General features: G+C 49.5%; 1 protein-coding gene across 1 annotated transcript; it reads right to left on the reverse strand.

The window, feature by feature from the left end:
* Positions 1-2,032: 2,032 nt before the first annotated feature.
* Positions 2,033-20,278, reverse strand: RALY (RALY heterogeneous nuclear ribonucleoprotein; the record flags this gene model as incomplete). Its single annotated transcript, XM_079543367.1, has 7 exons — positions 2,033-2,077; positions 5,894-6,039; positions 6,859-6,972; positions 8,087-8,247; positions 8,392-8,439; positions 15,526-15,598; positions 20,023-20,278. 7 exons carry the CDS (start codon positions 20,276-20,278, stop codon positions 2,033-2,035), a joined length of 843 nt encoding a protein of 280 aa, XP_079399493.1.
* Between the last annotated feature and the right edge of the window lie 4,463 nt (positions 20,279-24,741).

The raw sequence follows: 24,741 nt of genomic DNA on the forward strand, positions 1-24,741 counted from the left end.
CTGGGCTGGGCATGGGGCTCGGGGTGGGCATGGAGAGGAGAGTGCTCTCAAAGCTCAGCCCTTACACCCTGAGCAAAAGAAACCCAATCCTGCTGGCAGAGCTGAAGTTCAGGGAGGGAAAGAAGATCTGCTCAGGTGAAATATAGCAGAAAAGCATGTGTGTCTGTGTAGGACAGAGCAGACAACAAAAGCAAATTAGATTTCTTTAGATTTCTTTCTTTTATTATACAGGATCTTATGTACAAGGTCACCTTTCTCCCAGACAGCAGCATCACAGCCAGTTCATAGCAAAAACCGCAGCTCATCTCTCAAAGCCTAGAAAACAGCTCTACAACGGCTCAGTACAACACAATGGATAAATTGTACAGGAACCAGAAAAAGGTAGGGGAAAGCACGGTGATCCCTTAATTCCCTCATGACTTATTCAAAACTAAGAAATGCAAATAAAACGTTGTGCTTCAAGAGCCATGCTTGCTCCAGGATGGTCCTCCGGGCAGGGAAGCGGTGCCCCCATGACCTGTTCTCCCCTCCACCCTTCAGGGAGAGATGCTGTAGAAGAGGTCTGGCTTTGAGCGCTGGAGCAGAAAGCAGGAATCCCCTTTCAGAGCACCCTGTGCAGTGCGGACTGAGGAGAAGGTGTGGACAGCATTCTGGATTCAAAGCACTGATTGTGTGTGTGTTTTGGAGGGGGAGTGGGAAACAGAAGGGAGATGGGCAGGACACAACTGATCTGAATAAAGTGCTGTGTGAGTCTCAGTCCCATCTGCCTCTGAACCCAGAAAAACTGCATAAGCACATGGAAGAGGAAGGAACAAGATGAGAAAGGCTGAGAGACTTCTTGGGCATTGCAGTGAGAAAGGGCTGCTTCAGCCTCCTACTTGCAGGACGTGGCACGGGTCAAAAGCAGGAGAAAGAGATGCTTGCACACCCACACACGTGCTGGGGTCACTGTAATTGGCCTCAGCATGCTCAGGAGCTGCACTGCAGAGCTGCTGGATGATAGAGCACAACTGTGGTGGTGCTGCACAGCACTGTCCTGGTGCCCCAGAGACCCAGGGGAGCTGGCTGAGGAACAGATGTGAGCAGCAGGGCAGGGGCTGACTGCTCTGGCTGCAGATGGGCCACAGCCCTTCCAGGGAGCTGCTGCATCCACCTGCTTGATGCATGCTGGCACCCCTTCTCTGCTGTACGGCTGAAGATGACGCGTGCCTCGTTTCTCCTGCTTGGGATCACTTGCTTTCCTGCAGGCAGCATCTCCTTACCTTCTCCTCTCTTCAAGCAGATGCAAAGAGCACAGCACATGCACAGCCACCAGCTCCTGTCTGCCTGGAAGCAGCCACGTACCTGCAGCAGTGCATGGGACGAGAGCCACAGCAGGAGGTGACCGCTCTGGCAGAAGAGCTCATCCTGCACCCTGTTCCTCAAAGTGACCTTGAGTGTGAGAACACAAATTGTCCAAACTGAGACAGTACTTTTCCCCCAGTTACCAAATGCTCTGGCTCTCACCTAGCATGGGAAAAAAAGTCTTTATTGAGATGGGCTCGGTTGTCCTTCCTCTCCTGCCAACAGCCCCGTGTCATCTCTGACTCACTGGGTCCATACCCAGCCAGGGGTGATTATGGATCACGCAGGGTTTGGCTGCTGCCTGTGCTCGCTGCAGAGCTCTGAATCCATTGCACGGGGTCGTGGGGATCTGCTGGGATGAGTTTTCTTTGTCTCTGCTTTACAGATGGGTGGAAGATGTTGGGCCATGTTTCTCCTTTTGAATGCCAGGTAGAGATGACAGCAGCACTTCAATTTAGCTTGTCTTGCTCAACGTGCCAGGGCAGGGTTTAGCCTCGTGCTTTCCTCACACCATCACTCACTGCTGTTCTAAAAGGGCTGCAAGGAGAGACAAAGGCAGCGGGGATAAAAGGGTACATCATTTTCCTGGAACCTCACAGATTCACTGTGTGATGTAGGAAAGGAAATGAGGGGCTGATCAGTGACCCAGCTGAATCAGCCTCTAAAAAGCAGTGTGAACTGTACCTGGTTACTGTAGTCTGGCATCCTCCACGTCTGTGTAATGGCTGTTCTCCTGGAGGGGAAAGGGAAGAAGAAACAGATCACCATGTGCCCATCCTGCCTTGCCTGAGGCACCGTGCTGTGTTGCATGCAGAGACCAGCTGGTTCCATGGTGGACAGTCAGCCCAGAATGTGTGATTCCCTGCTTGGTGCTGAGATCTGGCTTCTGCTGAACCTCAAAGAGACTAGGATGAAATCAAGCCCACCTTCCTGTAGTGGTGTGAAATCTGCTGTCTGATCTATGCTGCTCCAGAGCCAGACCTCCAGTGGGAAAGCTGCATGTCCTGGGGAAGGTTTTAAGCCCAGGGTGTAAGCTGCAAGTGGTGAGCGCTGATTGCTAAGTGTGCGCTTGGACAGACCCCTGACTTTCACATGGCCTGAGAATTAAGTAGCCACAGCATTTGTACAAGCTGGGCTTCACCATATGTGTTTGCACAGCTCTTGCCTTGTTTTAGCACTGTGAGAAGTTTATTTGGGACCTGGGAATGGCCACACCTGTAAGCACAGACCTTGCAGTTCCAGGAACTGTACAAAGATGCTCAGGGGTAGCTGATCTGCAATGGCAAATGGGGAACATCACCAGGACTGCTGGTGAACAGAGACAGTCTGCAGTACAGCTCATCCTCCAGGGTAGTACTCAGGATATTCACCACTCCAAAGGCTGCAACGGCAGTGCAGTGTGCTGAACTGCTCCCCATACGAGAGCGGATTTGAAAATAAGGCATGTGAAAATTGCCCTCCTGGAGCAATTCTGCAATACGGCATCATTAAATGAATTAGGTGCTCAGCACTGAAAATGAACAGATGGAAATGGAGCCAGGAGATGTCTGCAAGTGATAACAGGTGATCCAGAAAGCAAGCAAGAGAGACCAGTCACAACCTGGTAAGCAGAAAGCACTGGAGGAGGGAAATAGCCTTGTGCAATCAGGGAACTCACGTGGGTGTTTGCAGAGCCCCTGTGGGGGCAAAACTCTGAAGAGTGCAATGCATGAACAAGGAACAGCTGGAGACTGCGCCCAGAAGAGCTACAGATGGCGACTCCCAAGATGGGAAGCCTGGAGGCTTGTGAGTTCTGGCAGCAGAACAAAGGTTCCTTCTTCATCTGCAGAGTTGCAGTTACAAAGCAGGTGTAGTGCCCTGGAAACAGGCTCTTCAGGAAAACCAAGTCAGGTGGCACGTACTGTGGGCAAAGGAAGGGCTCAAATGCTTGGGGATTTGCCTTGGAACAGGCAGTGAGTCAGCTGAGAGCATGTGGCTGAGGATCAGGAGACAGAACAACTTCTGTGACATTGTGGTGGGCACCTGGTGCATGCCACATGATACAAAACCTACTGGGGATGGCTGGAGGAAACCTCCTGGCTTGCAGGCATTTGTACTCTTGGATCTGACCAACCTGCTATCTTCTGGAAAGTCAACAGGGCTGAGTGCAAGCAACCACACAGATTTCTGATGAACATTGAGAAAGCTTTCCTGATGCAGCTGGCTGACAAGGGGTCAGCCTGATGCTCTTCTGGACGCGCGGCCCATGAACAAGGCAGATCTGTGTGAAGGTGGAAAGAAGTCTGGGCTGCAGTGGCAATAAGACAGCGAAGTTGAAAGAGAGAAATGACTAAGACAAACAGCAGAATTGGGGTCTTTTGGGCAGAATCTCACAGGTGACCTTTCTGTTGGCCCACAGAGCACAGAGGAGCTGGGTCTCCTTCAAGACCACCTGCCTCAAAGCATGAGAACAGCCTGTACTGCTGTGTGGTTGGGCAAGCGTGACAAGAGACCAGCGAGAATGCACAGCAAAGGCCAAACCAAGCTTCTTCCTACAGAAAGAACAGAACCCAGAAGTGAAAGCAAGGCTGGAAGGAATACAGTTGTCACTCCAGCTGAGCTGACAGTGTTAGGAAAGCCAAAAGCCAGGAGTTGGAACTGGTGAGGGATGTGAAGGGCAAGAAGAAGAGTTTCTGTAGGTACACCAGCAGTAAAAGGAAAGCTAAGGAAGAATTAAGCCCTCTGCTCAGTGAAGCAGACGACCCAATGACCTGGTGACAAAACTGATGGAAAAGGTGGATGTATTCAAGGGTCGTTTTTTTTCCCAGTTAACTGGTTAGGTCTGTCTTGTGCACTCTCAGACCCCTGAGCCCAGTGGCAGTCTGTAAGCTGATGGCTGTAAGCCAAAGACACGGGATGAGGAACTCACTCCCCAGGAAATGGAAGGACTTCAAAACTGCTCAGTGCTCTAAGGTCAGGAGCAAAACTTAAAGGATGGCCCTTGTGATTTGCCTTGCAGTGTTTAAGAAAACACCCCTGCAGACAAGTTCCACACATTAACCTGCTTCATGCTGAGCTCATCTGAGCCTGTCTGAAGTTGGCAGTAAAATATTTCTGAACTCAATGTCACTTTCAAATCAGAGAATAACAGAAAACAGAAGTGTTAGGGCTTGAAACAGTGCACTTGTTCACCCATCCCCGATAAGCTCTTCTTGAAGGAGATGGAGAGGGACTTCTTACAAAGTTCTGTAGTGACAGGACAAGAGGTAATGGTTTTAAACTGGAAAAGGGTAGATTTAGATTAAAGGAAAAAAATGTTCATGATGAGGGTGGTGAAATGCTGGCACAGGCTGCCCAGAGAAGCTATGGATGCCCCATTTGGGCCAGGCTGGATGGATGGGCAGCCTGATCTGGTGTGAGGTGTCCCTGCCCACAGCAGGGAGTTGGAGTTGGATGATCCTTAAGGTCTCTTTCAGCCCATGCCAATCTGTCATTCTGTGACACTTAAATCATTTCCAGTCTGTATTCTTATGCCACGAATGGCAGCAAAGTCCATATTTTCTGTCGACTGCGTGCCTTTTATCATCATTACCATCAGTGAGTTTTCCCTAATTTCTATCACCTAATTTCTACCTGTTTCCTTTGATGTAAACCTGGCCTTCCTTATTCTGATGCAGAGCAGGAGGCCATCTTTTGCCTTTTTTCCTTCTAGCAGTCTCTTGTGATGTCTCCCTTAATCACCTCTTCTCAGATTTAGCAGGGGTCACAGATTTCAGCAATGAGGCCTCAGATACTGAAACAGTTGAAACACCCCATTCAGATCCCAGATCCCATCACGATTCCAGCAGTAGAGTATAAGAGTGCAAACAGCTGGTCAGTGTCCTAAGATTTTTGGCCATAGGTAGAACAAAATGCTATGTGATCAGCCCAGTGATGGGGTGAGGCAGAAGAAAGGGATGGTGAGCTCCATCCTCACTTCTAGTGCCACCAGAAGTGCTGTGTAGTGAGAAAGGCCCACAAAAATCTGCTCCCTAAGTTCACCAGTCCTTATTCAGGGCAGGAGTAAAGCTGACGTGCACAAAATCAGGCTAGCCATGCTCAAAGGAAACTGCAGCATCACGCACAGCAGCCTGCTGAGACTTTATAACCACACTTCTGCTCTTTGGTGTCCAGTGGACAAAAGGGCACTGCAAATTCATGCTGTTAGGAAAGTGCAGTTAACACAATATGGTCTGTCTTTAACATGTTTTTCCATTCATCTGAGATCCACTTCCTTTGGAGCAAAGCAATTTCATTAAACCGTTCATTAATTATTTTGAAATCAAAGATAAAAGTAGTCTGAATTTCAGAACCCAGCAGTGTTTCTGCAGCATTTACGAGGTCACCGCTTTCGCAAGCCATGGAGCAGCTAGGAAGAACAAGCTGTGAACAGTCATGGGATTAAATACAACAATTTCCTTCTGGGAGGAGAAAACTACTGTCCTGGGGGGGGTTTAACCAGCTCTGGTAAAATTGTGGTCCTTTGCTGAATTCTCTTGGCTGGAGGGACACAGTAGCCAGCCTCTCTTACCAGTTCATCTTCACACTCATCCCGTGCAAGGCCCTCCTCCTCTCCCTCATCTCCATTCAGTGGCTCCTCCGTGTTGACCTCTGCCTCTGATGCTGTGTCCTCTTGCGAGACTTCGCTTTTGCTGCCGTCCACCTTCTTCCGTACCTCTGTGAGAGCAAGAGCCAAGGCATCAGGATCAGGGGGTGATGGCTGCAGCCTGATCAGACTGATCCACAGGGCCCCCGGATTGAGTTGCAGTGTAAATAATGGATTTAGGGTTTATTCTGCAATGAGAAGTTTTGCTAATTTTGAAGGAGCTGCTAGAAAACAGCAGAGCTGGCCGCCCTTCCGCATCCCTCTGAGTGAGTGTGGGAGGCAGAAGTAACCCACACAATAAGGCAAATGAAACAAAATCAAACTGCTGTAGAAGAAAAAAAACCTCCCATTCCATAATTGGAGGGGGTTGGGTGCGTGATTTTGGCAGCCCCTAATAATTGGCGGCACAGAAGGTTTTTTTTGACCACTTATTTTGCAGAGATGCTTCAACTCCGTCTGGTACTTCTGTGCTGTTTTCTCCTTCTTCTGAACGCTGAGAGGAACAAATCAGTGTTTCCACTGAAACACAGTCCACGCTCCAGCTCTGAACTTCAATTCTGAGAGAAGAATGAAGTACCTTTGCAAAGCAGCACCTTCTCCAACAAACTGCTCAGGGCCTGGAGCTGAGAACTTACTGACAAATAGAATTTTAAACTCCTCATGGCAGGGACTTCTGTCTTGTTTGTTAGCATAGCACCCAATGTGCCTGGGGGCTACAGAAACCTCTTGTTCTGTGTCTGAGGGACCTCCCCACCTGGAACCCAGGGGAGATACTTCAATGTCAGTGCTCAGAACATGTTACAAGCCACGATGGCTTTGCAGAGCAGCTCTAACATGGTCTTTGCCCATGCGTGAGCAGCACCCCAGGCTCCAGCACACACCCAACTGACCTGTGGACTGCTTCTGTTCTTCAGCAATCTGCTCCAGCCGGCCCAGCAGAGCATCGATGTTGGATTTGATCTGTGTCAGCTCAGTTTTGATGGTTTGAAGCTCACTGCACTTCACTTGGGAGGAAAAGACAGAGAGGTGTCAGCCAACATGGGCTTGGCTGAAATGGGAGCACAGCCTTTGTTGAGAGCTGCAATGAGCTCCCCTGCACTGGGGCCTCTCACAGAATCAGAATCGTTAAGGTTGGAAAAGACCCCTAAGGTCTTCTAGTCCAACCCCACTCCATCCCCACTGTGCCCACTGACAATGGTCCTCAGTGCCACATCAAATCTCTTCTTGAACATCTCCAGGGACGGTGACTCCACCACCTCCCTGGGCAGCCTGTGCCAGTGCATTATCTGTCTTTCCGAGAATTATTTCCTAATATCCAACCTGAACCTCCCCTGGTGCAAGTGAAGGTCATTCCCTCTCATCCTATTGCTGTTACCTGAGAGCAGAAGCTGACTCCCACCTCACCACAACCTCCTGTCAGGGAGCTGTAGGGAACTATCGTGTCTCCCCTGAGCCTCTTTCCGACTGAACAATTCCAGTTCTCTCAGCCATTCCCACAAGACTTGTGCTCCAGACCCCTCACAGCTCCACTGCCCCTCTCTGGTCACACTCCATGACCTCAGTTTCTCTCTTGTCATGAGGAGCTGCCTTAGTTTCAGTTGGAACAGATTTGCTTTTCTCCACAATGTCTGGAACGATGCTGTGTTTTGGTTTTAGAAGAAAAGCAATGTTGATAATGCATCCAGTTATTGCTGAGCAGTGCTATACATAGCCAAGGACATTTCAGTTTTCTCAGTCTCTCCTACTGTCCTATCAACGAGGGAGGGCACGAGGAGCTGGGAGGGGATAGAAACAGGACAGCTGGCTTAAACTGGCCAAAGGGATAATCCCATACCATTTAACATCCTGCACGGGGCAGCACCTGGCACTTGGACGTGCCATCATTCCCATTGTGGCATTGGTGGGGAGCCAAGGATAAGCCCTTGTGTTACACCTTCCCCTGCCGCATCTGCAGCTCGTGGGCTCCTGAAAAGCCCTCCCTGTGCTGCTGGTTGCAGGCATTTTGGGGTTTTGCAGGTTTTGCCCTGGGAGCACCCAGCCGTGTGGGTGCCCAGCTGAAGGCTGGGGGCCGTGTTGTAGATGGCAGGAGCAGGCCCCGCTCTACACACACATACTCACATTTCAGCTTGGCCGAGCTGTTGGCAATGGCAGCCGATCTAGCGAAGAGCTTGACAGGGAGAGTTGCCTTCACACGCCGGACGAGGGGAATGGTGACCCGCGGCCGCTTCACTGGAACCACCCTGGGCACCGGAGACACCCGGCCCCGGTACTCAAAGAGCCTGCAGGGATACGGGGGAAGCGGGAGCTGAAGCACCACAGCCCGGGCCCTGGCAGGTCAGACCGTCGGGTGCTGCTGCCAGGACCCATGCCTGCCCCTCACAACTCACAGAAAAGCCCCTTCGGCTGCAGCCTCCCCGGCTCACCTGTCGTAGAAATCGTCTCTGTAATAGTCATAGTCGAAGTCATAGCCGCTGCAGGAAGAAGCAGGATGACACAGGTTAATTACTACTGATGAGCTATTCCTACAGCCACCACCCATCCCACCTTCATGGTCCAGATGGCCACGGGGTTGGTGCAGCGCACAGGGGGTGATGTTGGGTGAAGCTTGGGGCTGCCTGAGGGAGAAGCAAGAAGTGCAGATGGGTTAACATCTACAGAGAGGGGCTGGGGGCAATTATCCACGCACACGCTGTGAGGATGCCCATGTTCCAAACAAAGACCAAATCCCAGAGCAGGGATCCTGCTCCAAATCCCAGAGCAGGGATCATGCAGCACCAGCCCACCTGGCAGATGAGCTCCAAACATGGCTGAAGGGCTGTGTCTGTACTGCACTGGTTTACCTGCTCCCAGGGCACTGCTGACATCCCTCCCTCCTGCATTTTGTATGCTGGGACTGCACCCACATCAAGAGGACACAGCCCTACCTGCCCTGCTGCCACTCTGCTACGATTCTTGTTCTTATCATATAGAATTGGTAGGGAAGAAGTCAGTAAGAAGGTGATTTTTATTCATTTAACATCGCTGCTGAGGATGTTTTAAGCTCCCCCCTCCCAGCGACATCCTCCTCACATCTGTGCGCTGCTGCCTGGATTAGTGCTGGTTGTATGGGAAGCTGTGCTGCTGTGAAGAGAATGGTTACTGCAGCACTTGAAAGCAAAATGTGTGTAGTGAAACCATAAAGTACTAAAAGGAACAAGGAGATGATGATGGGAAGGGTGAGCACTCAAGTATGTAGCCTGGGAGTAAATGCGGTGTCCTGCATTGCAAGGAAGCAGTGACAAAAAGGATGGGTGGCTGGCCACAGTGACAGCGTGGTTCATCCTTAATCCGGGGCATCTGTGCTGGCATTGGCCATTCTACCTTGTACTTTGGTTTGGCACCCTCCCCTTCTGACCTGTCTTGAAGACACCACGCCTGCTGGCTGCACAGCAGCCTCCCATCCGAAACCCTGAGTGGTCTGTATTTATTCTCTGTTATGCTTTTCACAGCTGAAAGGCAAAGGTAATTCCTGCCGCATCAACTCTTGCTGGAATATAACCAGCCTGTTCGTATGGAAAGAGAAGATGTATTTTTTCAAGACCAGTAACTTTATTTCCATTCGGCCCTGGGATGAAGCCTGGAAATACAGAAAATCTCCAAGAACAACGGCTGCCCTCGGCTCTCCAGTCTATTTTGATCGCTAGGCATGTTTGACTCCCATTCTGTTTGAATCCAATAAACACAGAATAGAATCAAAATAGGATGTCATTTGAAAGGAAAATTGAATGAGGATTCTTCTATGCTGTCAGACTCCCACGCTTCCTTTCTTTTTCTTTCTTTAGCTGCAACTTAAATGACATTGCTACAATTCTGTGACATTCATCAGACCTGACAGGTTCAGGTGAGATGCTCCTGACTAGCCCCAGTGGTGGCCCAATAAGGCCACCAATGTTCTCTGTATCCATGGGCAGAAGAGGACACTGGGGACCTCTCTGTGCAGCTTAAGGTCTCTGGGGGGGCGGAGGAATCAGGACCATCTCTTTTTGGGAAGCTCACCAGGGCTCGGAGGTCATGAAGCAGCTTGAGACCATTTCCTGAGGAGCAACTCAAATGGGGGCATTTGGCACAACTCAGAAATACCCTCACTGCTTTCTTCTCAGCCATATCATATGTGAGGTGCTGGATCTGAGCTGGATTTTCCTCCAGACCTTTTCTCCCCACCAGCAGACCCATGGGCTCAGAGCAGGGTTTGCTTGCAGCACGCTCTACGTGCAGGACGTGGGGTCCAGGTCTACCTACTAATTTTTTGGGGGTGGAAAGCCAGGACGAGGGGAATCATCCTGCTCCGACCCCAAATATTCTTTCATAAATTTCCAAAAGGAAGTAGATGCTTAATTATCCTGGAGAGCTGGTTCCGACTTCCTCCCAAAAACAGTGGGATGTACCTTGTTTAGCTTCAACCAGCAGGAACGTAAACATATCCCAACACATCCAAGCAAGAGGCAATTCCAGGCCATGGCTCATCACAGCCAAAGGCAGACATCTGAAGTAATGTCAAGCAAACTGCACTGAATGAAGTTTTTTTTTAATCCAGCAAGCACAAAGGGAGACCAGACAACCAGACCCCATGAAAGCCCCGACAGAGTGGAGGGCTGAATGTGTGTGAGAGGAGTCTGCCTCCGAGTCAGTGCGGTGAGGGATGGCTAACACTCTGACCTCAGCTTCTTTCATCACCTGGAAACCACAATACAGCCCTCCAGGAATGCAGAGGGCTCAAATGAGGGTTTTTCTCTGAAGTCTGAACCCTGTTGTAACACGCCATACAGGTCATGGCCAGTCCTGCAGGAGGCTGTGGGAGGAGGGAGGCAGTGTTGGATGCTCTTACTGGCAGCCTTAGAAGTCAGGCGTGGAGCAAAGAGCAACTCTTCCAACATGAGAATAGAAAAATGACAGTAAAAAAGTCTTAGCTTCAGTGATTTATCTGAAATGTGCACACCTGATAATTTCCCTGCATGTAGGATAAACCTTCCTGCAGTAGATGAACCATTACTCAGTGACCTGACAGGGCTTCCTTTATGTACAAGAATAATTTTTGCCATTTTTCAATCAGTTGGTGACACTGTGCCCTTTAAAATGAAAGCAGGGACAATCAGAGAGAGAGGCAGCAGAATCCTGTAAGGCCATGTCAAGCAGCACGACTCCTGATGCATTCCTTCTGCATTGCTATTCTTGAGCAATTAAATAACATTCAGTAATGACTCACAAAGGTGCAGGACCCACACATTTCTAATTGAAGGGCAATTGTTTTTAGGTGCTGAATTTACATTACATTTGAGGTGCCGTTTCTGAGCATGGACCTGAATAGCAACGTGAAGCTGAGTGGCTGTGCTTTTAATTACCTGGGTCGATCGTCACAGGCAACACGTGCTCAGCTCGCATCCTTCTACTAACAACTGCACAACCTTAATTAGTGCAGCAGTAGAAATAATATCTACTGGAAAGCTACTTGGAAAATCTGGCCGTGGTTAAATAGAGAGTTTTTACAGCCCTGCACATCTGGTGTGAGGTTCTTTCCTCCTGCGACTACCTGGGAAGCTGGGAGTGAAATGCTGGAAGTGAGCCCAGCACTTCTGAGACACTGGGGCTGCAGAAGGGCTGCACAAATCCTCACCAGTGCTGGACCCCCTGGGTACCGTTGTCCACCTCTACTCTTCCCTGGGGCTGTTTTGCAGTGAGCTGTGGTTATAGCATTTCCTACCCATTGTAAATTTTTCTGAATGTTAGACTTCAAAAATCGCAGCACAGTAATTTGTAGAAACGCTGTGTTAAACACACAAGATTATTTTTTCAGTGGTTGGGTTTTACTTTGCCTAGCTCCAAGTGTGCATGAGAGAGGCAAGTATTAGAGAAGGCAAGACAAAGGATATCTCATTCTGGACTAACAGAAGCAAATCTGGCACCACAGGGCATAGGGTGTCACTGCTCTGCTGATTGGAGGCAGTATGACTGAAGCTTTTGGACTGCAATGAGTACAATAAGGGATGTGGATGCCAGCTGGGCTGAAGGACATTGTCCACCTGTGACCACAGGCTGCGGAAATGTCAGTGGAGGTCTGTGCCCATCATGCTGAGTGGCACTTGGTTGCTCCTGCAGGGCTTAGGTTGTCCCAAGGCTGCCTGTCATTTTAGCACCAACATCACTAGGAAGGACAGAGGTCTGTGGTCAGTACAGCTCTGTCTGCTTCACTGCCCTGCAGCAGGGACCTGGGCAGAACAGTGATGGCAGCAAAGTTTTCCACTATCTGTCTGGCTTTTGTGAAGCCACCTCCAAAAACCGATGATGATGTGAACCTCGGGTTACGTTCTACCTTCTGGAGGTAGATGGGAAGATACCTCCCAAGAGATTTCAATTAAACACCCAAGCATACCCTGGGGCTGATGGATCAAATAAAACTGTCAAGATTTTTGCTTCTGTTAGTCCAGAATGAGATATCCTTTGTCTTGCCTTCTCTAATACTTGCCTCTCTCATGCACACTTGGAGCTAGGCAAAGTAAAACCCAACCACTGAAAAAATAATCTTGTGTGTTTAACACAGCGTTTCTACAAATTACTGTGCTGCGATTTTTGAAGTCTAACATTCAGAAAAATTTACCATGGGTAGGAAATGCTATAACCACACCTCACTGCAAACCTGGGTTCCAGGCTTTCCATGAGATAGCATAAGCACTGCTTGTCCAGATGGCAAAGTTTAAGTCTGTCATCAATCTGGAATGAAATACTGCTGAAGCTCAGAGCAGTCTATGGCCCATATTTTAACACATCCGTATCTGTGGGAGGAAGCAAGTATCTCTGTCTTCAGCTACATGCAGCCTGGAAGGCTCAAACACTGACCATTTCAACAGAGGATTAGTGGTCAAGGCAGAGACGAAGAGTAAATGCTGACAAAGAGATGCTCTATCATCTAATATATGGAACGAATTGATTTGCATTATGGCACCATGCAAGTTGTATGTGTACAACTACATAGAAGGATTTGTGTCATCTCCATTTCCATACAACAGTGGAGATGATGCACAGATGTGCATTTTCTCCCTGCAAAACCAGAAGGCCAAATTCTGGCAAAGGGCCATGCTGGGTTAAATCTACACTAAGACTCTTGGAGCAATTTGCAAGCAGTTTGCTCCCCTGGTGCAACCTGAGGCCATTCCCTCTCGTCCTATTGCTGTTACCTGGGAGCAGAGACTGACCCCCACTTTGCCACAACTTCCTTTCTGGGAGTTACAGAGGGTGATGAGGTCTCCCTTGAAGCTCCTCTTCTTCAGACTGAACAATCCCAGTTCCCTCAGCTGCTTCCCATAACACTTGTGCTCTGGATCTCTCACAGCTTCATTGCCCTTCTCTGGACATGCTCCAGGGTCTTAATGTCTTTCTTGTAGCAAGGGGCCCAACACTGAACACAGCACTTGAAGTGAAGCCTTACCAGTGCTGGGTGCAGGGGGACGATCACCTCCTGCTCCTGCTGGCTGTGCTATTTCTGACACAAACCAGGATGCCGTTGGCCTTCTTGGTCACCTGGGCACTCTGCTCTCTCATGTTTAGCCAGTTGTCAGCTAACACCCCCAGGTCCTTTTCCTCTGCACAGCTTTCCACCCACTCTGCCCCATGCCTGTAGTGTTGCCTGGGGTTGTTGTGACCACAATGCAGGACTCAGCACTTGTTCTCACTGAACTTCATCCCATTGGCCTCAGCCCATCCATCAGCCTGTCCGGATCCCTCTGTGGGGCCTTCCTATTGGCAGGCACTTTTCCCCACCTTGGTGTCATCTGCAGACTTACTGAGAGGACACTCAATTCGCACATCCAAATCATCAATAAAGATACTGAACATCACAGGCACCACAGCTGACCCTTGGGGAACAACATTTGTGACCGGTCACCAGCTGGATGTAACTCAATTCACCACCACTCTCTGGACCAGCAATCCAGACAGTGTTTTACCCAGAAAGAGTGTAACTGTCTGAGCCACAGACTGCCAGCTTCTCCAAAAGGCAGTGGGAGACAGTGACAAATGGCTTTGCTGCAGTCTAGGCAGGCTACACGCACAGCCTTTCTCTCAGCCACCAGGCAGGTCGCCTGGTCACGGAAGGAGATCAGGCTGGTCAAACAGGACCTGCCTTTTGTGAACTTATACTGCCTGGGGCTGATCCCCCAGTTGTCCTGCACATGTTGTGTGATCTCACTATTCTATAACCGTGCCTGGAATTGAGGTCAGGCTGACGGGCCTGTAGTTCCCCAGATCCTCCTTACAACCCTTCTTACAGCTGAGTGTCACATTAGCAAGTCTCCAGTCAGCTGGGACCTTTCCAGGTCTGCTGATAGATGGTGAAACACAGCTTGGCAATCACCTCTGCCAGCTCCCTCCTCACCTGGGATGGTGATGTGGACCCCATCTGGCCCCGTGGACTTGTGACAGTCCATGTGGAGCAGCAGGTCTACACCGGTGATGCTGCTCCCTTTCCCAGCATCACTTTCCTGGCCAGACCTATGAGCCAAAGCAGGGGGAAAAGCAGGGAAGAACATGCTGGCTGGGGAAGGGAGGGAGAATTTGTCTTGTGAATGCTGCAAGGAACTGAGCTGAGAGGCTCAGGGAAGGTCTTGGCAGATGCCTTGGGGGTGGTGGTGGGTGGGTTTCTGAAGCTCTGGTGGGTTTAGCTATGTCAGCAGCACACCGCACTGCTAAGTTTTGCCATTTACTAGCACTGTGCTATTGGACTGAGTTCAGATCGTAGTTTTTTCACTTCTCTTCATCCCTCACTTCTTCTCACAGAAAAACCCACAGTTCTCTCATGATTTTCTCTTGTTGCAACATCCTATAACACTGATACTCATTTCATTCTTGCATTCCCAAATCACACTTTCTAAATATTGACTTAGTGCCCTAGTCTCCATGTGAATACAATCACTTAAACTTATAAATAAAACACATTTTGGGATCTTGTTATTTGTTTTTGGGTTCTTAAACCTTCAAGGTGCTTTCAAAATACCTTTTCAGATTTTTCTTTCTGCAACGTCAGGAGCAGGAACATGAGCTTCTCCCACACTCCCACAACTTCAGACTGTGGGGCTTCAGTGAAAATCATCATTTATCACGAGAATCATGATGAAGTCTCTGCAGTTGGCACTGAAGACTCACTCTGACATCTGTAACAGCTCACATCTCCCATTGACCTATCCCATGTCCCACTTGTTCCTTATGCCCCCATGCTCAGCATCTTCTTCACTGCTCTGAAGCACTGGCTCCTTTGCGACTTCCCCTGACCATCTCCTTGGTCACCTCCAATTACTGATCTGATGACTTCCCACACCGTTTTTGGGTCAGGCCATTCTCAGGTGGAGTCACACAACAAAGGCCTTGGCCAGCCCTGGGTCTGCCATTGATTCGTCCCTTAAGCCCAGCCCTGAGTGGGGTTGCAAAGGCCAGGCTCAGGAAAGGCCATGGAGGAGAAAGCCCCAGGGAGATCAGGACAGCAGCTTCAGGGAAATACCAGCCCAGAGAGCTTGGGCCAGGAGGTGACCTACCTGTATAATGTGGAGGCTGCTCTCTTCAGCCCTTTAGGTCTGTTAGGTTTAGGTTCCCCAGCCATGTTGATATCTGCAACAAACAAAGCCACAACATTACCTTGTGTGCCCATGAGAACTGCGAGTGAGGCACAGCCCCACTGCACTCTGCTGCGATAGACCTGCTGCACTCCTGCCTTCCTTCAGCTGGTCCCTGTTGGACCTTCACAGGAAGGCAAATGTTTTCCTCTTGCTCTACACAGATACAAAACACTCATTTTCAAAGTCAGTGACTCTGGACACGCTCAAACCCATGTACACAAATTCAGGGCAGGCTTCCCAGAGGAGCACGGTGCTGTTATGATAAGGCACAGAATACAGAAAACTGCCCGTAGTTCCAATTTATTCCTTGCTCCTTCAGAATAAAAATGAGTGTTAAGCACAAGCCACACGGTGCTTTGGACTGGGATGCATTAAGAAGTGCATGAAGTGTAGGGGCATGCACCCAGTTGATCTCTCAGGTACATCTTTGATGAAGGGCAGGGAGAATGGGTTGCTCTAATCTGTGGAGGAAATTTCTCTCCTCAGCCTCACTGCCAAGCATGTTTTTGATGTGGGAATAAAGTGATAGAGCCAATTTCAAGAGCCAAGAGCCTGGCAAGCCAGCACCAAGAGTGACCATAAGTCTGTCCATATGCTTCTGGGCATGCAAATCATAGGGTCTTTTGAGTTGGAAGGCACACTTAAAGATCATCTGGTCCAACTCCCATGCAATGAACAATGACATCTACATCTATATCAGGCTGCTCAGAGCCCCCAGCTTGACACTAAATGTCTCCAGGGATGGGCCATCCACCACCTCCCTGGGCAGCCTGTGACAGTGCCTTACCACCATCTTTTTCCTTATATCCGATCTAAATCTTCCCTCTTTTAGTCTGAAATCCTAGTATCTTGTCCTAATCACAACAGCCTGAGTCACTGGAGGTTTCTTCTGGCAGGGGTAGGAAAGGACAACTGCAGTCATCTGGGTGTGCATTACTATCTTGCTTGTGTAGTTGGAAATGAATTGCAGTTATTTGCTTAATGGCTGTACCTCCCTTCATCAGCTAGGCACAAGACTTGTGCTCAACATCACATGCATGCCCTAGAACTGTGTGCCTTGCAAGCAAAGGGACCATGGTGGCTATGCCGTGTGCTGCTGTTCTGGCACAGGGGCATGGAGGCATCAAAATGCCTCCTTTCATTGCTGCCTTTCACTCTCCACCCTTCCATATTCAGCTGCTAACGGAAATGTAGAAGAATGCTGAGCCTGAACAAGGATGTGAACAGGACAGCTCTGTGGATGGCTGCTGCCAACATGGATGTCTTTCTGTTTTGGAACAGTACAATGCCTTTGGCAATGCTATAGAGGAAGGGAGGAATAAATTCTTCCATGGTGCATCCCAGAGCACATCCCTGCTCAGCTCCAGTACTCCTGCTGTGAACCCATTCTGCTGTCAAGGTGCATCTTGCAAGCTGCCAGTCACTTTTCTTGCAAAATGGAGAGCAACTGACAGCACCATACTGATTGACACCCTTCCAGGGAGTTGCAATGAAAGCCGAAAGGTGGATAATGTGGATAATGACAACAATTAGCTCAATTTGCTGGTATGCACTGCTAGAAATAGCATCACAGAGCCTTCACTGGGGTTGTACAGTCACAGTAGGAAATTTGTACTTTTGACCTGCAGCAGTGATGAGCCGTCAGAACCCCCAGGACTCCCTTGTCAATGAACACAGAAAGACAAGAGCTCAGCATGCACATCAGCCTGGACACATTCTGTATCCCATTTCCATTCTGGCTCACTACTCCTTATCACTGAATCCATTTGCTCAGACCATGATATATATCCCTCCCTACCCATAAGCAGGTGTCTCTTCCTGCACTAAATGAGGAGGTTGTTCTCTGTCTAGCACAGATGTCAGGGACAGGTTACTGGTATGGAGCCAGCCTGAAGTGCAGAGCTCCTGCACTGAAATGGTGATGGCCTCCTGCAATGACTGGATTTGCTAAGAGCCTCTACAGAAAGCACAGTGGTAACCAGGACGTGCCTGGCAGAGCAGTCCATGACCCAGTGAGGGATGGGCTGCAGACACGGCTCCCAAACACCTCAATTTATGGATGCATTCAGTATCTGGCTGATCAGTTAAAATGCAAGTCTGACAGTCTGCACGTCCGCTGATAAAAAAAGACAGAATAAAATGCTATTAGGACATCCAGATAGAGAACTGATCTTATGAAGAAGATGCCAGATAGAAAGATGAGCTGCCTTGCTCAAGCTAAGGCCTGGCATGCAGTAGTGGCTCTGGATTTGGATGTCCTGCTACATGACTCCTGCTGACACTGGGGACATGCAGCCCTGCACTACTGCAAGCTGCTGCCCCCTCAGCAGGTTGGAGGTGCTTTCCCCCTCCACCAGGTGCTGTCCACAGTGCATGGGTGGTAATTTCCCAGGAGCTCCTGTCATCCAGAATGCAGCTGTAGGCCTGAAGAGCACTGTTTTACTGCTCTTCTGCAGGATCAGGTGCTTGCATGTGCAACCAGCTGAAGTTACTGCATGGAGCTGGGAAGGGACACTGGCTCCAGCCACCACGCTCCAGGTGCTTGGAGGACTGGACATTACAGTCTGAGACTTACATTCAAAATGCTGCTTTTGAAGCCTGACAGTACTGGTTGTACCTGCAGGTTTTGGTTTGAAGATGATAGCATGTTCCCTTCAAGTCCTGCGCATACACTGAGGCAGGGACAGCCTCACCAGCAACACACCTACCATGCCCATACCTGTCCCATCTTTCTTTTCCTCCACATTAGTACAGCCCACGTGGCTGTGAAGCCATGTTTTTGTAGGGGCCTTCTACTTTTCCTGTGCAGACTAATCACACTGTACAGTGTCTTTACCTCTTTCTTTCTGCTGGGTTCCACTGAAAGAGGAGCAAATCCACATTTATACTGGGCCACGAGTATTAATAGGAAAGCATGCTGAACTCTTCTGTTGTGAGACTTGATCATGAAGAGAAGGCAAATGAAAGGGAACTGAACACCTCCTCCAGTGTGTGTGCAGTTCTCACAGCTGTAGCATGGTTATTTTGCCTTGCTGGCATGGCAGACCTCTGGGACCAGCACCAATAGTGAACAGTTCCAATCACAATACATATTATACATACATACAATACAATTATATAAATACATACAATTATAGGCATCTCAAGCAAAGTGGCTGTGTGGCCTTCTCTTAGCTGCACCTCTGACAGCAGTGCCAGCATGAGCTCCTCTGCTCCCCAGCACCTTGCTCATCATTTCTACAAATGATGCAAACATGTGGGCAACATCTGGGCTGCAGCAACCCTGGCACACTGCACTTCAGCTCTGCTTTGTGTTGACAGCAAGAGAAATGAAGAAAAGTTTCTGTACTGAATAAAGCATGGATGGAAACAGCACAGTGCCTTAAAGACATGACCTAGCACACAACTTCCTATTTCTGACTGCTGTGCTGGCAGCAGAGTGGGAATGGGTTGCAAATCGCTTCCCTGTGTGTCCAATAGCCGCTGCTTGCAGCAGACTTGGAGATAACAATTTTTCATTAAAAACACTGCCTTTGGTTCCAATTCTCAGCTTAGAGCTGGTGACAAAGGCTTCTCAGCATGTGACACTTCAGAGCAATCTGCAAAACAAGGATGCAGCTGGGAGCAGCTGGGGTGGTTTTGTTTGTTATTTCTTATCACACAGCAGTGCAGACAAGAGACTTTCACATATCTGGTGGGGGGAGAGTTATCTCACTGAACATCAGCTGGCTGAAGCCAGTCTGAGACAGTTCAAGTTAGATTATCACCTCTCTTGAAAGGCAAGGCTAAGGCTGGTAGCTTGCTACCTCCATCCCGACCTCAACTAGGTGTCTCAGACTCAAACACAGAGAAGCTCATCTCAGCTGATCACAGAGGATGTCCATGTGATCAGAAATGGTGAGACAACTGACTTCTGGATGGTGAAAAAAATAGGAGATCAAGTCCTCTGGTAGTGCTGAGGGAAGCCATTCAGGTGACGAGCTGCTCTTATTTCAGTCCAATCCTTCATTTCAGGATGCCACTTTTTCTATCCAGAGTCCCCTCTGCCTCTACGAAGTCCAAGCAGTGCTGTGGCCACAGTCCTGAGTGCACTAATACATCTGGATGGCTGTGCTTAGCCTCACTGCTGATCTGCAGGACAGCTCTGATGCTGGTCCCCAGCACTGTCACAGCCATGCCTGTGCCTGGATAGGGACCCTGCTGTTCCTGCCCCATGGACCAATATGCCCCCAGGCCTGTCTCATCACTACGGCCCTGCTGGCTCATCAGTGGGCTGTGTAATCCATTCACCATCCCTAAACCTGACCCTGACTTACAGATCATTGCTGCAGCCTGATCTTGGCCCAGCCATGCCTTGACTACCCTTCAGGGGGCTGTTGCACCTGGGCACCTAGAGCACCTGCACAAAAGACTTACCCAGTGTCTGGCCTGCAAGCACGCGTCCGTTCTCACCCAGCACGGCGGCACGTGCGTGCCTTTCATTGGAGTACTGTACGAAGGCATAGCCCTTGTGAACGGAGCAGCCCACCACGCGGCCGTACTTGGAGAAAATGGTCTCCACGTCTGACTTCTTGACCACAGCTGTGTTGAGATTGCCAATGAAGACTCTGGAGTTGATGGACTTGGGGTCATTCTTGTTCGTTATGTTGCTCGTCTGCACCTTCAATGACATCTTGAACACCTGAATGAACAAAGCAGGAGTCAGGAAGGCGTGCAAGGGAATTACCTAAGTCTTACAAAAAGGAGAGGGGGAAAAGGGTACCAGCAAGGCTGGAGCAAGAGGACCAGCTCCCCAACTACAGCTAGCCTCTGGAGACCCCTCTGTGCTGGGCAGGGACTGCTGCCACCAGCACAAAGCTCAGCAGAAATGCATTTATCAGGTTGACTCTGAGTGTATGCTGGCTGCTTCCCAGGCAAAAAATAGTATTTAAATAGATTTTACATCCAAATAAGCTTTAATGCAATTAAAATAAAGTTTTTACCTGTCTATACTTAATTAGAGTTCGAGGACTGCTCTTTTATGAGCAGTTTGCATTCAGCACTTTTGCTCATGCCCACCTCCTGGGCTTCCAGGTCCCCCTGGCACAGGCTGGCTCTCCCCATGCACAAGGACAACCTGGACCCTGCAGATCTGCATCTGTAGATAGAAGAAGGCTTCATTTTTCTGGAAGCAAGCAATGAAATTTACATGGTGAAGGAAACACTGTGCTCCTAGCTGATATCTGCTCTCTAGCATTGCTGGGCTTTGAGCTGCATTCTGAGCTAACAGGAGATGTCACTGTTTGCTTGGGAATCATAAGCAGGCACTGCAGCCCGCCAGCACAGCTCCAAGGCACAATCCTCCCGGGTCCTTACCTGGGCTATCTCATGGGCAGTTGCTACGAAGGATCAGGGCTGGGAACTATTAAATAAATCTAGTCTTGCTGCCTATCAGGCAGCTTCCTTTTGTTTATGCAACAAAAACTGCAACTGTCCGAAGATATTGGTTTGATTTTCATCTTCCAAAAAAAAGACTGTCTGCTGGACACATACGATGTGATATTTACCCGGTAGCAGTCAGTGCAGAGCTGTGGGAGCTGTTTTACAATGCACATGGTTGGTGCTGCTCTTCCCTACGTCTTCTCCCTGGCCCCTGCCAGGCACTCCAACATCTGCCTGAGCACTGCTGGGATGAAGTGCAGCCAGCTTTGGGGCTCCACCTCTCCATCTCTGTCTGGGCAGTCTGGCCTGGGATGGCTGGCAGCTCCCTGGCTGCATGGGGCAGCTCCCTGTGATCCCAAGTCCTGGGGGTTCTGCCCACCTGCAGCCCAGCCTCAAAAAAGTCTGTCCTCACTGGCAGAATCATTTCCCGACATGCTTTTTGGGGTTGTGCCAAGACTTTCATCCCTTTTCCCCTTCTTGTTATCCAGGGGTGGTGAGGCCCTGGCACTGCTCCCAAGAGCCGTGGGTGCTCCATCTCTAGAGGTGACCGAGGCCATGGAGGAGCCCTGGGCAGCCTGAGCTGCGGGGCAGCCAGCCCACAGCAGGGGATGGGGCTGAATGTATTTCTGTGCACAGAGGCAAGCATCAGCACCTCAGAGCTTGTCACCATGAGCTGTCTATTTCCAGGGTTTGCAACAGCCCCATAGCAGGGGCTTGAGCCTGATCCATGCAAACAGGAGATATTTAACACTGATTGCAATCAATGAGCTCTATATGGACAAGTCATGACTGCCAGCCTTCAGCCTTTTTAATTTTCAGGGCATGAAGATCAGGGCACTCAGCTCCTTCATGGTTTGAAGTCTGTCTGTGTGTAGCGGTGGAGTTAGGCCTGAGTGGGCTTCCTGGTGCCGCAGTGTCTTACCCAGCACCCAGCCCTGAGTTCCCATCCATGTGAACCCCCACCCATGACACAACATGCTGGCACAGCACCTGGGGCACCTGCTTGAAAAACCCTCAGAAACTTACGGTGCCTTTAGGACCCACTGTCCAAATCGGGTCTCTCTGTCTCTGCATGATTTCCCTGCGGCAGCATCCCCAGAGCTGCCCTCATCTGGGCTGTGCTGCCATGAATGGATGTTTCTACTTCCCAGCTTTCGCGCTGAACAAATTAAAATATAATCCTGTTGCTCAACACCCACTTCTTGTCACATTCTGATCAATTTTATGCTGCTGCCCCATACCTCAGCTTAGGGAAAACCCTAAAGCTGCTGTTAGCCCAAACACTTCCCAAACTGTAGCATGCCCAGGAGAGTATTATTTATACTGCTCTGATTTCTGACCAGCTGTTTGCAGCTGTAAATACCAATTACATCAGTGTGCTGAGCTCCTTAAGCCTGTGTGGGAGGGATGTGGGTTAAGCTGTTTCCATGCTATGTGCAGAACATCAAGGTCTGGCTGGAAGACTCGGGTAAATCAAGGGCTTTTCCCCCAAATTTAAAGGGCTGCCTGCTCTCAGCAGCTGCATCATGACCCAGCTCTGCTGCTGCCAAGGGATCTGGTTCACTTTGTGTGTTTTCTTTAAAAGAGCTGGACGAGGATGCTCCCCAGGTGAGCACTCAGGTACCAGATGAATTTTCAGTTTGAGAATACATTACCAGCAGTAATCCCTCCACACCCCCTCCTTCTCCACTTCACCTTCATTCATCATTAGGACAGACAAGTTATGAGGAATGACACCCCACTGACAACACCCTAATGAAGGTGGGACACAAATTCCCTGTTTTACAGATGGGTTACCAAGGGGCTTGCCAGCTAACACAGTGACTTGAGAAGAGGCCCCTGAAGTCCTGGCAGGAGTTCACCCTGCACAAAGCTACTACCTCCCTGCTCTGCGCAGACCTGTCTGAGGTGGGGGTAGGATTCCTGCTCCCAAGCTACGACCTGAAGCCTTCAGCCTGAATTCCTTGAGCTCCTTCTGCACCCTGCCTAATGGCAACCACTCCCCAGAGGGTGCTGGTGGGGAGCAGGACACCTCCCACGGCATCCCCAAGGTACCATCTGAGAGGTAGGCTCCATGTGGAACGCTGCCTGCCCTAGGTTCCATCTCCCACCTCACATCTTTCTTGTCCAGCTCCATGCTCCAGATATGGCACCTGCAGGTGCTTCCCTTATGGTTTCTGCTGCAGAAGGAACTGTGCCTGGTGGCTGGTCAGTGATGGGATGGTGGCTCTGGGTGACAAACTCCAGGTCAGGCCACATCACTGGGCAAGACTTGGGAGGAAGCCATTGAGGACCAGTGGTCCTAAGTGCCATCTGCCCACTGACTGCTGCCCCTGTCCCTGTTGTGACAGAGATGGGAGCCACTGCCTCGACCACAAGATCTGTGAGTGCTTGTCCAGGCTGAGATTTCAGCCCCACCAGCAACATCCTTCATCTAACAGGCCAGTGCCAAGCACTTTTCTGCTGTCCTCACACACTGCTGGCTTTCCTGGAGAAAACAACCCCCTTTCCACCCAATTAATTTCCGCTGTCTTCTTGCACACAATTCTCATTCTGCATCACTTCTTGCTATCCTCACTGTAACAATCAAACTTTAATCACCAGTTGCTCCCCAAATGCTGATCAGCACATGCTAACAGCACCTATCCTAACCACACATCAGCAGAGCACTCTGCATCACACCCAGGTGAAATCCAGCACTGGCTCAACCCCAACTTCCATGAGAAACATCACAGCTCTCCCTCGTGGTCAGCAGAGCACAGGATCTCTTTGAGCTACCATCCCTTTGATAACATCACATAAAAACCAGTGGGAGCCCTTGGCAGAGCATCCTGGCGATTCTCCGATTATGCATATATATATAAAAATACACACAGCAGAGACAGGTACCAGTGGTGATACACTGATATTCTAATAACTACAGATGTCTAGAGGATGCATTCTCACATCTATTATTTTGCCTTTCTCCCTCAAGCAAGTACTGCAACAAGGCAGGCTTGAGTCACAAAAGAGAGTAAGAAAGAAAAAATGCAACTAGTAAAGAATGATTCTTATCAATTGGACATGGACAAATGGATGTATAAAGGGGTCATTGCAGACCTCAAAGAACACAAAGCACACATGAGTATGATTATTTCTGCTTTCTGGAAGGGAAACCGAGACAGAAAGCTTACTTCCAGTTTCTGAGGAAGGCTGTCAGTCCTGCTAAATCTCGCAATTCTGTTGGGAATTCCCTGATATTTGCTGTTTTGCTTAAAGCTTCAGCTGCTGTGTTCATGCAATCGTGTGAAGTGACACACGTTCCTGTTCCACAAAACCAATGAACTGCTAACAACAACCCTATAAAATAAAATACAGTAGGATAGGATAGAATAAAACAAAGTAAAAACCTTATAAAGCCCCAGAAGCCCTGTGCTGGGGCTCAGCACGATGAGGCCTCCATGGGGCCGCAGTCTGGATGCTCTGTGCACGCAGCATCCATCTCCCACTTCTCCTCCCTACCCAGGGCAGCGTGGCTGGAAACGATGTCATGGCCCCTGCTGTCACTCATGTTCAGGGATCCCTTAAAGATATTGATATTCAATCTGGTAGCAGCCCAAGGCCAGAGCTGGTTTACTTGATAAGCTATTTTTCCTTCCCGCTTTAAGTGCCTTGCTTCACAGATTAGCTGTTTAATTGAGAGCCAGGTGTCTAAAAACCCCAGAGGCTCCGTCT

This window comes from Tetrao urogallus, assembly GCF_951394365.1.
Source record: "Tetrao urogallus genome assembly, chromosome: 16".
In the NCBI taxonomy this organism is placed as follows: Eukaryota; Metazoa; Chordata; class Aves; order Galliformes; family Phasianidae; genus Tetrao; species Tetrao urogallus.